This window comes from Egretta garzetta, unplaced genomic scaffold (genome assembly GCF_000687185.1).
Source record: "Egretta garzetta isolate BGI_Z169 unplaced genomic scaffold, ASM68718v1 scaffold5, whole genome shotgun sequence".
Classification (NCBI taxonomy): domain Eukaryota; kingdom Metazoa; phylum Chordata; class Aves; order Pelecaniformes; family Ardeidae; genus Egretta; species Egretta garzetta.
Genome location: NW_009259707.1, coordinates 4,506,916 through 4,521,368, shown reverse-complemented (window position 1 = coordinate 4,521,368; position 14,453 = coordinate 4,506,916). Strand labels below are relative to the sequence as shown.

Here is a 14,453-nt window from a genome sequence, read left to right as displayed (position 1 = left end):
AAAAAAAAAAAAAACAAAACCCTGGAAAGAAATACAGTCAGCGTAGTCGCTAATGCACCACAGTCAGTCTAAGGAAAGCGTCTTTCAAGGGATGAAGAGCAGATTTCCACCTCGCCTGTTCCCCAACAAACAGATTGCTGCACGGCCATTAGTGTCAGAAATGAAATACTCTTTTATTACTTTCCCTTCTCCTGCTTGCCCAAGTTCGCTTTAGTTCCTTGCCTGATTGAACTCCAGAGTGGCATTTCCAAAGTTGCTGGTATTGTTCCAAATAGGTCATCCTCAGCAAAAAAATTCCCCACCGTGCTTTCCAAAAACCGCACGCCACACTGAGGAAAAAAAAAAATGTCCCTGTCCCCGTTTAACTTTCTGCTCTTGCTCCACATGACTAGAATAGAAACCTAGATGCAGGATGGAGATATGTATTTCTTGTTTGGTGCCATCTGATTTGAGGCTTTATTTGTATAAAAAAAATGTAACCGCCTGTACGCTTTCTAGTTTGAATGAAGCGAAATGCGGCTGCCTGACAGACGCGCGCACCAAGCTGTTCTGTTTTCTAGAGCAGAAACCGGATTTCAGGTGCTGACTCATAAGGATACATTTCTACCAGGGGAATTTCTGATCCATTTTCTTCAAGGATTTGCAGCCTTTTATTTCGGTGTGACCTTAATATTGCCCTCTTACCCGTTAGGATTTCATATCCCCACATTTGTATCAGTGGCTATTTCTCAGAAGAAAGATAAAGCTTGCATTACAGATATCTTCCCCAGCTTAATGCATATAAACTAAATGGGAACATATTGATTTCAGAAGACACCAAATCATTTTCCAAAGACCCCAGCTTATGGCTTTCAAATAGGACATGTGCTTTCTGCTGCAATATATATATTTTTTTTTCCTTTGTGCCACTTTTTTCTAAATCTTCCACTTTATTTTGTCTCTTCCAATTTCTTCCCAGCTGTGCTGCAGTCTGACCCTCTGGTGGATGGGGGGGGGGGATGTCTCTCACCCTTGCTCTGTGAGATGGTGCCTCCTGGCCCCCTTTCCCCTCTCCCCATCACAGACCGGCAGCTTGCCCGTCTTGACGAGTTTCCCTGGTTCAGTGCAGAGCCTGGTGGAAATACTTGCTTCACCAGTGCAAGACACAAGCAACCCCAGCACTGCTCCCCCTTGGCTGGGGGTCACCCTCATGGCCCCCTCTGCCCAACCCTCGCCGCCAGCCTGGCTCCTAATCCAGCCACAAACCCACCTCCCGGCCAAGGTGGAAGCAAGTGCACCAGGCTCACGATGTAGCAGCAGCAAACTGTTTGCTTGGGAGCCGATAACCTTGGGCCAAGGACAGAGCAAGCAGCCGGAGGAGGGTCCAAACCTCCGAAGCGGCTGTCGTTGGCTCCACCGGGCTTCTTGCGTCAGCCGGCTGCACCCTGAGCAAGGCATGGGGGACATCAGCTCAAGCAAGCACCGTATGAGCGGAGCTTTCCAGCCCCGGGGCTGGGGGCAAGCAGCTGTGCTTTGGCACAGGGACTTGTGGCACGGACACATTTGAGCATCTTGATGGGCTCAGCGGTGGGCTGGGTTCCCACCTCTGCTTGGGCCCCCACACGCCAGGGTGCCCGTTCTTGGGTGCCATCCCCCCAGCCCACGCACCCCAAGGCTGTCACCTGCTGGCCCTCCTGGTAATTGCTCTCTTCTTCCTCCCATTAAATAAATACCCCTTCTCCAGCCAGCCCCCCTCCAGGCGTGAGGCCAAGCAGGCGAGAAAGACAGCGGTGGGAAGGGTGGTGGGGGAGAGACGTATCCCTCACAGGGCAGCACTCGTCCTACCTGCGTGGGATCAGCTGGCCCCAAATCCTGCTTTTTTTGGAGAGGTTTGTGGAGGAAGGAGGCTAAGCTAAAGATAAGAAAAGAGTTAGCTGAGCATACTGTGGGGGGGAGAAAGACAGAAATTGCAAATTAAGCTTAATTAGCAGGAGACATTCCTTATGAATGTATTCAAGAATGCTTTTCTCTGTAGCTTTTCATGGCAGTGGAAGTGTGAGCATGTTTTTACACATGGGAGACTGATACAGGATGTTCTTCTCTAAATACAAATCCCTGCCGTTCCTTTTTAGCCGCCCAACACCAAATCCTACCTTTGTTTCCAATGGCTTGCTGAGCGTACTCAGAGTCCGCCCTGCCTGCGCGTTCCTGCCGCAGGGATGCCAGAGCGCCCGTGGCTGGGGAGGCTCCTTTATCCCTGGGGAGGCTGTATCCCATCAGAATCCCATCAGGATACTGAACTATCACATTGTTATTAACGTAGGGTTATGGCAGTGGCAGCCCTAACACATCTTCCACCTTTCCTTCTCACTTAACCTTGCTCATTGCTCATATACTGGTGGTGCTTAGGGGAAGGGGGTCATGCGTGCTGGGGTCCCAGTGACCTTGCCCCCCTCCCTCCTCCCTCGTACCTTCACCGTTAATCGCATTGTGACTTATGGCTGAGAACATCATATAAGGATGGGTTTGAATGGATTAATTTGAAGGACTGAGGCTTAGAAAGCCAGTTAGGGGCTTAGCTGCTCTCCCTAACTTTAGTGGGAGCTCTGGGGCTTTAAAGGCCATTGCACTGAGATGCCAAAGAGAATTTTTTTTTCTGCTAAAGCAGAACAAATACCTGATCTCTACCAAGGTGACTTGCCACCAGGGTTGCCATCAGGGAGCCAGGGCACACACAACCTACATCGAACCCATGCTACTCCCCCAGGGGAGCAGTCACTGGCACCTTTCCCCCATCCAAGAAGGAGCAGGGAGATGCCTGTGCAAGCCCCGGATATTGCCCGGGCAAGTTCACATAGCTCACGGCATGTGCTTAGTCTTTCAGAAGATCACCGTCCCCAGAGCTCCGGGGCTCAGCTATAGCTGGAGGCTAGAGGAGCTGCGCAGCCCGGCACCAGGGTCAGCAGGAGGGTCCGCGCTTGGGCTGGTCCCAGGGATGGCGTGCAGGAGGCCGCACGCTGTAACCCCTGCTGCAAGGGCACTGCTGCGGCAGTACCTACACCGGGGCTGTGACACGAGCCGCCCACACATGAGCGACCCCCCCGCAAATTAGCTGTGCCCAAGCGAGAGCGGCCGACCAGCGGAACAGCAGTGCGAGCCGTGCAGAGTGATTGCATGAGTCACTGGCTGTGCTAAATCAAATACAAGAGATTTGATTTTCCATTTGGGAGGATTATATAATCATCATTAATTAAGCTTCAACGAGAAAAGCAGGACTGTAACCTGACATAAAGACTCAGTGGTCCTTTGAGAGGAGGGGAGGTGGCCCATGGGCCACTCAAAAGAGGAAGGTGGAGTTCCCTCTTGGCTTCTGTGAGAAATGCCTACTCTCTCTCAGACTGAAAGGGGTTTGGTTTGGTTTTTTTTTTTAATTTGCAAATAGGAGCTCTTTCCAATATTTTATATATCTCAGGTTCTGGTCCTGTAGTCCAGATTTTAATGAGAGAGATGAATATATGCAAACACCCGAGGGAGCCGAGTGCCATCACTGTACCTGTTGACCACTGTACCTGATAAGGGGCAGGGTCCTGTCAGCATCACCAGTCAATAATGCAGTGGCTCCCATCCAGTTTTGCTTGAGGGCTGAGGGGGGGAGGCAAGTGATAAAGACAACCCTCAAAAAAATAAAAAAAAATGCTTAGCTCCCAGTATAGTGAAACACTGGAATGGGTTCCCCAGAGAGGCAGTGGAGGCCCCATCCCTGGAAACATTCAAGACCAGGTTGAACGGGGCTCTGAGCAACCTGATCTAGTTAGTGATGTCCCTGCTCACTGCAGGGGGGTTGGACTAGATGACGTCTAAAGGTCCCTTCTAACCCAAAATATTCTATGATTCTATGATAAAATGTCGAATTAAGTGAGAACAAATTATTTTACAAAGCCACTTAATAGCTGACTCTGATAAGAAAAGATAAGGCGGGCTGGATTTATCCCTCCTGTGAAAATTGTTTGTATGTTTGTAAACAGAAGAAAGATCTCTCATAATTATATAACCAAATATTGGCTTTGGTATCCTATTTCTGAGGTGACTTACTTGCTTAAAAACTCCTGAAAGGGACAAAGCCAGAGTCCTGCCTTTCACAGTGTTCACCAGTATAAAAAAGGACCACCAGCATCTTTAAAGTGTCAGATCCATCCTTTCATCCCAAACGCCTGAAGTTTTCTTATTAAAAGAGGAGATAACTGTTATGTGAAAAGAGTTCCCGGTCAACTAATATAACTAAATATTACAGTGGAATTTAAAATTGTGCATTTTTGTTCTCAATTACATGGCAACTCAGGAAGTATCTGGTTACTGGGTGCTAATAATAGCAGATACTCTACCGTTAGCTGATATATCTCTTAGAGATGAGAATAACCATCAAGAAAATTATTATGCTGGGGAGAAAAAAACCCTCCTTTCACTCCCAGAACAATTAATTCAATCTGAATTCCTTTTTAAAAGAAATAACAGATTTATACAGAAGATACATTGATCTTGAGCCTCCATAAGCATACGCAGAAACATCTGATAGCAAGAATAACTCAAACTGAAAGGAGTATTTTGATCAGAACCGACAGCCGCATATCATTATTTACTATTAACAATATCATAGAAGCTGCAGCTAGCAATCTGCAGCGCTTACGCCGGGCTCTCTATGGGCACTAAAGCAAAAAGGCACCATCCCTGTCCTAAAGAATTTACTTGGGATTCATATCGACAGCGGATGGCGAGGGGAGAAACAGGAGGAGGAAAGAGTAGGGAGGAGATCAAAGTGGACAAGCGATGTACGGACTCCGTCACTGTTACTCATCCGAGGCTACTGAGTGCTGTCCAGCTTGCCCCTAGCACTTTAGATTTCTTCATTATATACATATATTAATTGCTGAATATTCAGTTTACCTGTGGTCTGAATTTATTTGTAAGAAACAAGCTTGATTTTATTCTGGTCTGTTTTTTGGAAACACTGTTCAGTTTGTTCGACAGTCACTAAGACTGGTTCTTTAAAGGTTAACATCTACTGACAAACTAGGAAGGAGGGATTTCTTCTTTTCGAATGGCATAAATGAGAGGCTTGCTGTCATAGGAAGAATATATTTTAAACATCCTAAGTTAAAATAAGATGACCGAGCAATTGACTGCTATACTATTATTAACTGGTGGCATCTGGGGTTTTTTAAACATGTTTTCATTCATTTCATGTGGCATGATTTGTATCCCTAAGGATAACAATCTTTACGTCTGTGGTAGTTGAGGGCTTGGTTCCTTACATATATTCATTATTTTTAACATCTTGTCTTTAGTGTCCTGGTCTTTTTTTAACAAAGCAAAACCGAACAACAACAACAACAACAAAGGCTGTATATAGGCAAATCAGCTTCTTTCTATCTTCTTATATGATATTTTCAGGTAATTTAAGACTTCTCCTACAAAAGAATTTGGTGGTACCTCTAGGAGCAGCAGGTCTGATGATAGGTAACTGCAAAAACTATTAAAATTCATGCAAAGGAGCATCAGCTAACTGATACATATGAGACAACTGTTTCACCTTTCTGATTATGTCACACAACCTTCTGATTTCCTACTCAGGATATTTTGCCTACATCATTTAATTATGAAACACACATGCCCTCGTTCAGGTGCCTTCTGACAAAAGCACTCCAAGACCTGTATTTGCCGTAGAAATGTTAATATCCTCAGAGCCCCCCCTTTCATCCTTTATTTTCCACTCCACTATTTCTCTGTGGTGCTCTCAGAAAGTTTGCTACTGAGCTTTGCTATTTCAAGATGTGTGTTTCTTTTAAAGACATGGAGAATAAAGTATGGTTTTTCAGAAGGCATGCTTAAAAGATTATACCAGGATTTTTTTTTAATTCATGTAATAATCTCTTTTTTTAACTACACTTTAAAATTTATCAAAAAAAAAAAGTTGAAAATTGCTGACCGGCTGCAAGAGCAGAGCAAAACAGGCTGTGCAGATAGAGCTGTGGATAGAACGGATACTGAAAAAGTAAGTCAGGCAGCGAAGCAATTCAGAAACAAATGTAGGATTGTTTTCTTTCAGTTATTGTAGTGGTTATTTTCAGACCAAGAGACACGTTCCAAGGTGGTGGCTACCTGCCTGCATCATCGAGGCTTTTAGTGCTTTGGGCTCTGCAGCTGAGTAGGGAGACGGCACAGGAGCTGTTTGAAGACTGGATGGCTTTCAGCCAGGCCAGCTCTAGCTCATCTCCTTGGACTTACTCGTTCACTGCCACTAAGTTCAACAGTCCCAAATGTTGTGATGAAATCCCAAATTTACTACATAGCTGTCCTATACGATAAATACTGCCCTTTTAGTACTGCATTTACCTCTTGGAAATATAATCCTATTTTCTAAATGCCACATTCAGGGATGTATTCTGCTCTCTTCTGGGAATATGTCTGAGGCTCACGGATGTGTACTTCAAACACCAAGATGACACTGAAAAGCCATCCGCCGTCTTTGGTGCATCTTGGTCTCCACTCAGTCTCCACTTTTCTTCTGAAACTGGTGTCATTTCTAAGCCCATAGCTTCACTAACTGTGTTAACTTATACCTCTACTTTGGAGGCTGAATGTGCTTATCTTATTTTCACATCTTAGAGCCCAGCCTGCAAACATTTGCTCCTGAACTTGGCCTATTACAGAGAGAAATGGGCCCATTGACTTCAAATGTGACAACATATTCTGTAATAAGCTTGGAAGTAACTTTTTACAATGCCCTTAATGTGGGTTTATAGCAATACCATTAATTTTTAAACAGGACTGACTACAGAAATCGACAGACTCGCACAAAATAATCGTATCAGAGAAGAACCAATAACTCTTTACTCGGGCTTCTCCCGTTTCCTGTAGCTCCTAACTCTTTCTTCTTTTTTTCCACCTCTTCTATTAATAATCCCATAGAAGCCCTCGTATATGCACATAACCCCAGGAGCAGAACAGGAATACATATTCCTAGGAAGTCCCCAGAGCAAATGTGCTTTGCTGGTGAAAGGAGGAGAATTTTGCCCATATTTTTTATCTTAATATCCAGCCGGCCATGCCCTCCAGACTCAACTGCAAGAGAGGGCTGTAATCTCTGTGGATGTTCACATCTGCCTTGCCTTCTCAGATGAGGAATCTTCCTTCCCCTTTTTGGCGCAATATGAATTGTGCACACAGTGGCCTAAACCAGTTAATCACAGGTATGAATTCTCCTCAGGGTACTTATTTTTCTGTCTCATATCCCATTATCCTTGTTATCAGCTATGTATCATTATTCTAAGGCTTTTAATAGGTTGAACTGGGTTCCAAAAGCACATGTGATAAGTTGAAACTTTTTCCATCCCTACAACTTATGCTAGCCATCTAAAGCCCAGTGCGGAGGCACCCCAGAATAAAAATTTGTTAGTTATGTTCTCCCCAGATAGGTACAAAACTCTTTATTATCACAGGAATGGACATGGTTATCCTTGCTTTAACCTGTGCAGAAGATACCAACTGTAGGGAACTTCAGAAAGTTGGATAGAGGGCCTGATAGTAAGGAAAGAGAGTTTCATGTTAGTATTAATCCCTATTGGCATTAGATAAACGCATACTGGGAAACTCTGGCTGCTAGATGGGACCTTCTCTGCCCCTATGGGAGATATTTGGCTGGGCAGGGCAAAAGCCCACAGGGTCAGCCTGGTTCCCCCTGCAGCTTAGCACACCGCTCGCTTTCACTGCTGTGGGAGCGGGATTACCGTCTCTAAACAGCTCAAATTTGGATGACGAATTTGCATGATGTCATTCTAACATGGGACTGCGGGTTAGCTTAAGGCAACACGTTCTTTTGGCAAAGCACCTCTGTGGCAGGAGGTGCCAGTGAGCCCTCAAAGCAACATGAGAGCCATGCGATCACAAAAGACACAGATAAAAACCCCATACACAAAATCTGGAGCCACATCGCACCCAGTTTTTCCTTCTGCCCAGTGCTCCAGGAGGCAGCAGGCCATCTGCAGACTCACCAGAAATGCCCAGCTCTGGAAGCTGGTGCTGTACACAGGCTCCTCTTTGCTCTTCTTTAATAAAAGGAGAACTTGAGCACGCCAGGGACGGTTCTCCCTTGATGCGGAAGGGGAAGGTGCATTTCAGCAGCCCCGAATCACGAGCAGCCTCTCGCTAGCTCGATGAAGCCTCGCTGGCTGTGGGCCCCGGTGTTCTGCCACTGGTGGCTTGACGAACTCTCTTCAGCTACCTCCCTTGCCAATGCTTTTTTTCACTGCCTCATGGAAGTTAGCACGCTGGGCATGCTGCAGCATCGTTTTTTTTTCTCATGAGTGGTGAAAAAGAGCAGTTGGCTGCATGGGGTTTTATGGTTTACGCTCTGTAATAAGGTTTGGCCTTATTTTTATCAGGATTAACCTATAAGATTCATACTTGAAGTTAAGCTCTGATGTCTTTCTGCCTAACGTGACTGACTTGGATTTAAATATATGCATATCAGCTTTAAAAGCTTTAAGAGCACCTCTCTGAATAAAATGAGTATTAGGACGCTTCAAGTGTGCAAAATATTCAGGGAGAGCAAATCTCATATGAGACATGACTTTGGGTCCCATTTTTTTTCCCTACCTAGTGCCTAACTCCGCTTGCAATGGCTTTGATGAGGCTGTCCCAAGGGCTTATAGAACATCCCCGGGAAAGCAGGTCTGCTTTGTTGCGACTGTGCGTTTGGCAACACCCCAGTTTTTAAAGGTAAGTGCGTACCTTGGGTGCCATGCATTTCAGAACTTCCCCAAACACTTGCAGATGGGGTAACACGCCAAGTTCTTAATTTTGCTAATTGAATGGATTACAGATATCACATTTCATGCATAAAAATACAGCAAAGAGGATTATCAGTACGAGCCGGGATCTGCAGAAGTGGCGTCACTTCTGCCCCCCCCTGGCACGGGAAATGGAAACCCTCATCGCATTAGGAATTGCAAAGTCACTTTGAAATTGGGTTCTCCGTTGCTGCTTTCTGTTCCTGCGATGGGACAGCATACAGGTGGCCACCAACGCTTTCATTTGTGCCCCTCGGTGTCTCCGGGTTACTGCTTCTAGGATAGACCACCCAGCCTGGCACTGTGGTTCCCGAATTAACAAACATGAGCTGCATCAGGTGTCCCGTCCTCAGAGATTAAGAGGTTAAAAAGTCTAACTGAGACCTAGCCAGTGTGAAATCGCTGGTCCCTTGGCCTGGCTCCATCGTTGCTCGGGGACCTGCAGGGCCCTCCCGACTGATTCACAGCCCCAGCGGGCAAGCAGAGTCCCTTCTGGGTAAGTAAGTGAGGACGCTTCCCATAAATCTTAACCACAGTAATCGTATTAGCAGTAGAGGCTGGAGTTAAGGTTTTCCTGGAACACTGAAAGCCAATTCCCTTGTCTTTAGGTAGCTAACACCTCAAAAGGAACAGGGCTGCAGATGGCAATGGGCTGCCCCGTGCTAGGGAGGGGGAAGGTGTTAGCTGCCAAGAAACCTTGAGCACCGATCTCTTCGGTTCACCTGGGTGACTCATTTAACCCCTGGTCTTGACTTTCTCCTCTAAAATGAAGGCAAAAATATTTATCTGACTGGCTAAGCAAGGCAGAATCAAGCATTTTGGTTGCGCACAGCAATGTCTGCATGCTGCACCTTGAATTTTAGGGTATGTTCTTGGCATCAGCATGGATTTTGGTGTAAGCTGGAGGAGGGGAGAGAGGAATTTAAGGTATGCATGAAGCCTTTTGCTGCTGTACAGTCAGCAACTTTAATCAACTTCATGAGTATTGATATGTATCAAAGAAACGCTCGATGGCAGCGTAGCTCAGCTTTTCCTTTGGTCCCAAGAGGGCTTAAAACATGGGTGGCCTGAAAGACTTCTCTCCCTGAAAGTGACAGCAGAGAGAGAAGTGGCAGTGGGGATGATGAGAGGGTGTCGCTGGCACAGGGGGACGTGGCAGTGGGGTGCAGGGAGGCAGCAGCACTGGGGGCCAGCGGTCAAGCTGTCCTTGTCGGTGACAATGGAGACCCTCCTGCAAGGAGAGACATGGGAGAGATGGTAACCCTGGATGCCACCAAATCCTGAGTGGGCAAGGGCAGTGGGTATCTTAGTTAACACAAAGAGAGGGAGGAAAGACACGGCAAACCCAGATAGGACCAAGCACGGGCTGGATGTTGGGAAGGGGCATTGCTCCTTGGGGTCATGGGGAGCACAGCTCTCACAGCCCAGGCACGGCTTCAAAGCCGTAAAAACTTTGGCACCCCCGAGTGCCACCCTGGTCATGGCTCTCAAGCCCATGTGCATCACAAGTTCTGCTCCCCAACTCCTGCAAAAATGTTGGCATTGATAAATACAATAGCTGGTTCTCTGGAATTGCCAGAAAACATGTGAATCCTCTGTTTTCTCCTCTTATGCACTGTGTGTTTATAGCTAACAAAAGCTAGATGAAGCAGAGGGGTGGAGCCACAACTCTCAGTAAGTCGGGTTTCTTCACCATACAGGAGATGTGCATCGTGGAAGAACCTCTAGAGGAATTCACATCAAGACACAGTCTGGAGTGGAAGTTTTTATTCCTGGATCACAGGTTGGTGACAAGGAAAGCGCTCCTGGTTGTGTTCGGTGCTTGTCTACTGCTATTTTCGTAAGTGCAATTCACTCAAATAGTGTTACATTTCACATCTAAACAGGAGGGCAACCACTGAAATTCCTACAAAAGATGATATTTACTATTTTACCCTCCGTTTATTTTTATCAGTCTTTTAAAACAAAATGACTCTGTTTCTCAGGCCGAATTTGTGATCAGCTTGTTCTTGTTTGCTTTAAAAGTATCAGTGGACCAAAGCCTGTCACATGGCAAAATCATCTAATTATTATACAGCTGCGGAAATCATTCTTTCCAAATCAAGCCATTGATTGTATGTGTGCGATTCCCACCGAGTAACGGAGGGAAAGTCTGCGCTGGCCTGAGGCAACCGTGCTGGCAAAGGTACAAAGCAACTGCCTCAGCACGCCACGGATGAGCTCTGCAGACACCCAGAGGGAAGCAGCACAGATGATGTCCCCTCCTACCCCCCTAGTCCCAGCAGACGATGGCTTCCTACCACCTCGCCACGTGTTTTTCCCTGTGCAGGGACTGTGGGAACTACAGCAGAGCCCCTGACCGAGGAACAGCCAGGGAATGGCTCCCTGGCAGCAGGTCCTTGCGTGAAGGTCCCTGAGAAGCTGAGTTGCTTTCCACAACCACATTTTCCCTGCAAAGGTGGGGGTGTCATGGCCTTGTCCCCGGGGGGAATGTGCCGTGCCCAGCTGGGCATCCCAGGGCGCAAGGCGGGGGAAAGTCAGGATCCAGTCCCCTGGGTTGGACGTCTGTGCACCGATGAGCGAGAGCAGATCAGGGCTTCTTACACATCCATGTCAACATGCAGAGCTGCTGTTTCTTTCATGGTTTATGAATTCACTCATATTGTGCCTAACTGCAGAGCACCGCCGATTATAGGATACTTGCCTTTTGAAGTGCTGGGTACTTCTGGCTATGACTATTACCATATAGATGACCTCGAGCTGCTAGCAAGGTGCCATGAACACTGTAAGTATCGTGTGGCCCGGGTTCCTGTGGGGTCACTGGGGCACCTCTTCTCAGTGAAATGTAGTTTCAGTTAAAATTGGTTTAAACTTGGAAGGTGAGGTTTGACCCTTGCCTCGCACCTGTGTGTCTTAGCAGAGTTATAGCAGATTGGGGGCACTGCAGCTGATTGGCGTCTGGGCCAGACTTATCAAGCTCTGAAAAATACAATTTTACCTTCTGTATCCCCAGAAGCAGTCAAGCAGACTCACTAAATGGATAAAATACACCAGGTTAGACAGCTGCTCTACTAGGAAAGAATATACAAGGATAGTTCAGGCAATCTCAGAGGAGATCCTGTTTTCTAAAATTCTGGCAGATTAGTTCCTCTAATGTTGCTCACTGTGTATTTGGGATTACCTGTGATTATTTAAATATAGTCTATTAAGATTTAATTGAAAAACTCTTTCACTAAGTAAAGAAAATGAGGCAATGCTTTTCAAATATTTGCTTACAGAACTGGCTGGAACAGCTCAGCTTAGCACCTCTGGGTGTCCTGAAAATATCCCGTCAATGTTAGGTTTTGTATGTTGACATTAAAATACAGAAAGGCTAAATATGTGCATATTTGGGAACCCCTTGAAATCACTGGGGGAAAAAAAGCAGAGATTAATTTTGCTGGTGAATCTTTAAAACCTTTAATACACCCCAGTTTAGTATACTTTGAATTCTTGCCATTCTGGGAATTTTCTTTCCGTTTCAAATTATTTTTGTCTTTGCACAATGTTATCTCCTATACTCACTCCATTCTGCAGAGAATACTCATCTTTTCAAGCATTTCTATCCTGTAGTTTTCTGCTATAGAATTTAAGATGATCACTCTTAGAAATTAATCCCAGATGCCTAATTAAGCAGTATGTGATCAGCACATAAACCAGGGTAAGATCTATGTTTAAGTTGTAGCAGACATTAATGCATTAGTGTCCAAAGTTAAGGTTAATTGTACTGCGTGGGAATGTACCTACCGATCTTTATGATATTTGCTCACTCAGAAGCTGCTTAGACACCCCGTCTCCCTTGGGAATTGATGGGGCCACACATATTTTTGTCACCCTTTTCACATTTTGTGTCATTTTCACGTCAGAAATTGTGCTACAGGCCGTGTGTATTTTCTGCTGACAGTGATGCAGTTTGGCAAGGGGAAGTCGTGCTGCTACCGGTTTCTGACCAAAGGACAGCAGTGGATCTGGCTCCAGACCCATTACTATATCACCTACCACCAGTGGAACTCCAAGCCAGAGTTCATTGTGTGCACACACATGGTGGTAAGGTACGGAAGCTCCTATCAACCAGCGGGGACATAAAAGACAGTAAGAGAAGGGCATCCTCATGACTGCCAACATTTTCTCTTAGAAACATGATGTCTCTTCTGTAACAAAAAAGAAGCCTGAACTCTCTGAAGGAAATATATTAAAAAAAAAAAAAAAAGATCAGACTAAATCTTACTTTATGCTAAGCTTGGTTTGCCGACCATGAGTTTTGGGGCAGATTAACTGTTGCATTTTTCCATTTTGTGCAAAAATAGGGAATAGACAGATCCCGTAACTATTCACTTCCTCTAATCCTTACATTGCTCTTAGAGATGTGTGGAAGCTTTCCAATGAAGTTATAAAGTGGTTGTAGGATGTGAACTTCACCTTTATATATACACTTCTTTAACATACTTTTTGACTTCAAGAAGACAGGAACAGACCAAAATCTGAAAATGAAAACAGCCTCTCCGATGTCATTCAGTAGCATTTGACTTAAGTGATTTTTCAGCTGTTCATTTAACCTGTAAAATGTTGCAATAATTTGTTCCTCTGCTTGCTTAAAGCACAGTTTATGAAATACAACAATACCATGTTGATACATAGAATTATATTTTCCTTTCAGTTATGCAGATGTTCGGGTGGAGAGGAGACAGGAGATGGGCTTGGAAGAAGTGTCCTCAGAGGTTGTGTCCTCAGCACTAAAGGTACAATGAGAAAAGCTTTTTTCATGAATATATGTAGTAATCACAACTCGTTCCTATGTAAACTTCAGTGAAGACTCCAGCGTTGTCTTTCTGGGTGGATTCCCCCAACTTCAGAATTCATCACTCACTTGAATAATTTTAAAGTAAATTGGATAAGCTCATGGAAGGATAAACCTGGAGATCAGTAACAGCCACAAATTAAGTGGAACATGGGCAGGGGTGATGTGAGACATCTCCACCTTTCCTTGGTGAGGTACTACAGTTTAAAGATTAATTTGGATATGTTCTGGCAATCAGCCTTCTTGGCTACATCTCCGTGATCTGCTGAGGGAGGAAAGAAAAGCTCCTCCTCGGTGCATGGCTGAGTGTCTCAGAGAGGTTGCAGTTGCGGTCACATCCAACAGAATGCAAAAGAAAGATTCAGAAAAACATCTGAAGGCAAAAAATTACTATGGCAGTAGCTTGCTATTTTTTTCCAACTCAGTGATATCTCTTTGTAAAATGCATTAGTTAGGTGCGATTTGGAAGGGACATCGACACCTGTGCCCAGGTCTTCTGCTGGCCTACCTGGGATTAGTTCTGCTCAAGCCATTTTAGGTCAGCCAAAGAACTGGGCGTGCAGCTTTTACTGAGATGCATTTCAAAAAGTTTTCACCCTGACAGATGCAATAGCTATTCCCTTTTTTGTTTGTTTGTTTTAGGACAGTGGCACCAGCTTGGATCCTGAACAGCACTTTAATGCACTTGATATTGGTGCCTCAATCCTCAGCGCTAGTCGGACACCCTCAGTATCATCCAGGAGCTCACCAAAATCTTCCCACACCCCCAAGTCGGACCCAGCATGTGAGTG

General features: G+C 45.4%; 1 protein-coding gene across 1 annotated transcript in view; it reads left to right on the top strand.

The window, feature by feature from the left end:
• Positions 1-14,453, top strand: part of NPAS2 (neuronal PAS domain protein 2) — a 53,559-nt gene that overhangs the window by 20,020 nt on the left and 19,086 nt on the right. Inside the window, exons 8-13 of the mRNA XM_009638984.2 lie at positions 8,636-8,754; positions 10,526-10,608; positions 11,504-11,610; positions 12,769-12,916; positions 13,522-13,603; positions 14,305-14,446. Coding sequence (XP_009637279.1) covers positions 8,636-8,754; positions 10,526-10,608; positions 11,504-11,610; positions 12,769-12,916; positions 13,522-13,603; positions 14,305-14,446 — 681 coding nt within the window. The remainder of the gene's footprint in view (positions 1-8,635; positions 8,755-10,525; positions 10,609-11,503; positions 11,611-12,768; positions 12,917-13,521; positions 13,604-14,304; positions 14,447-14,453) is intronic.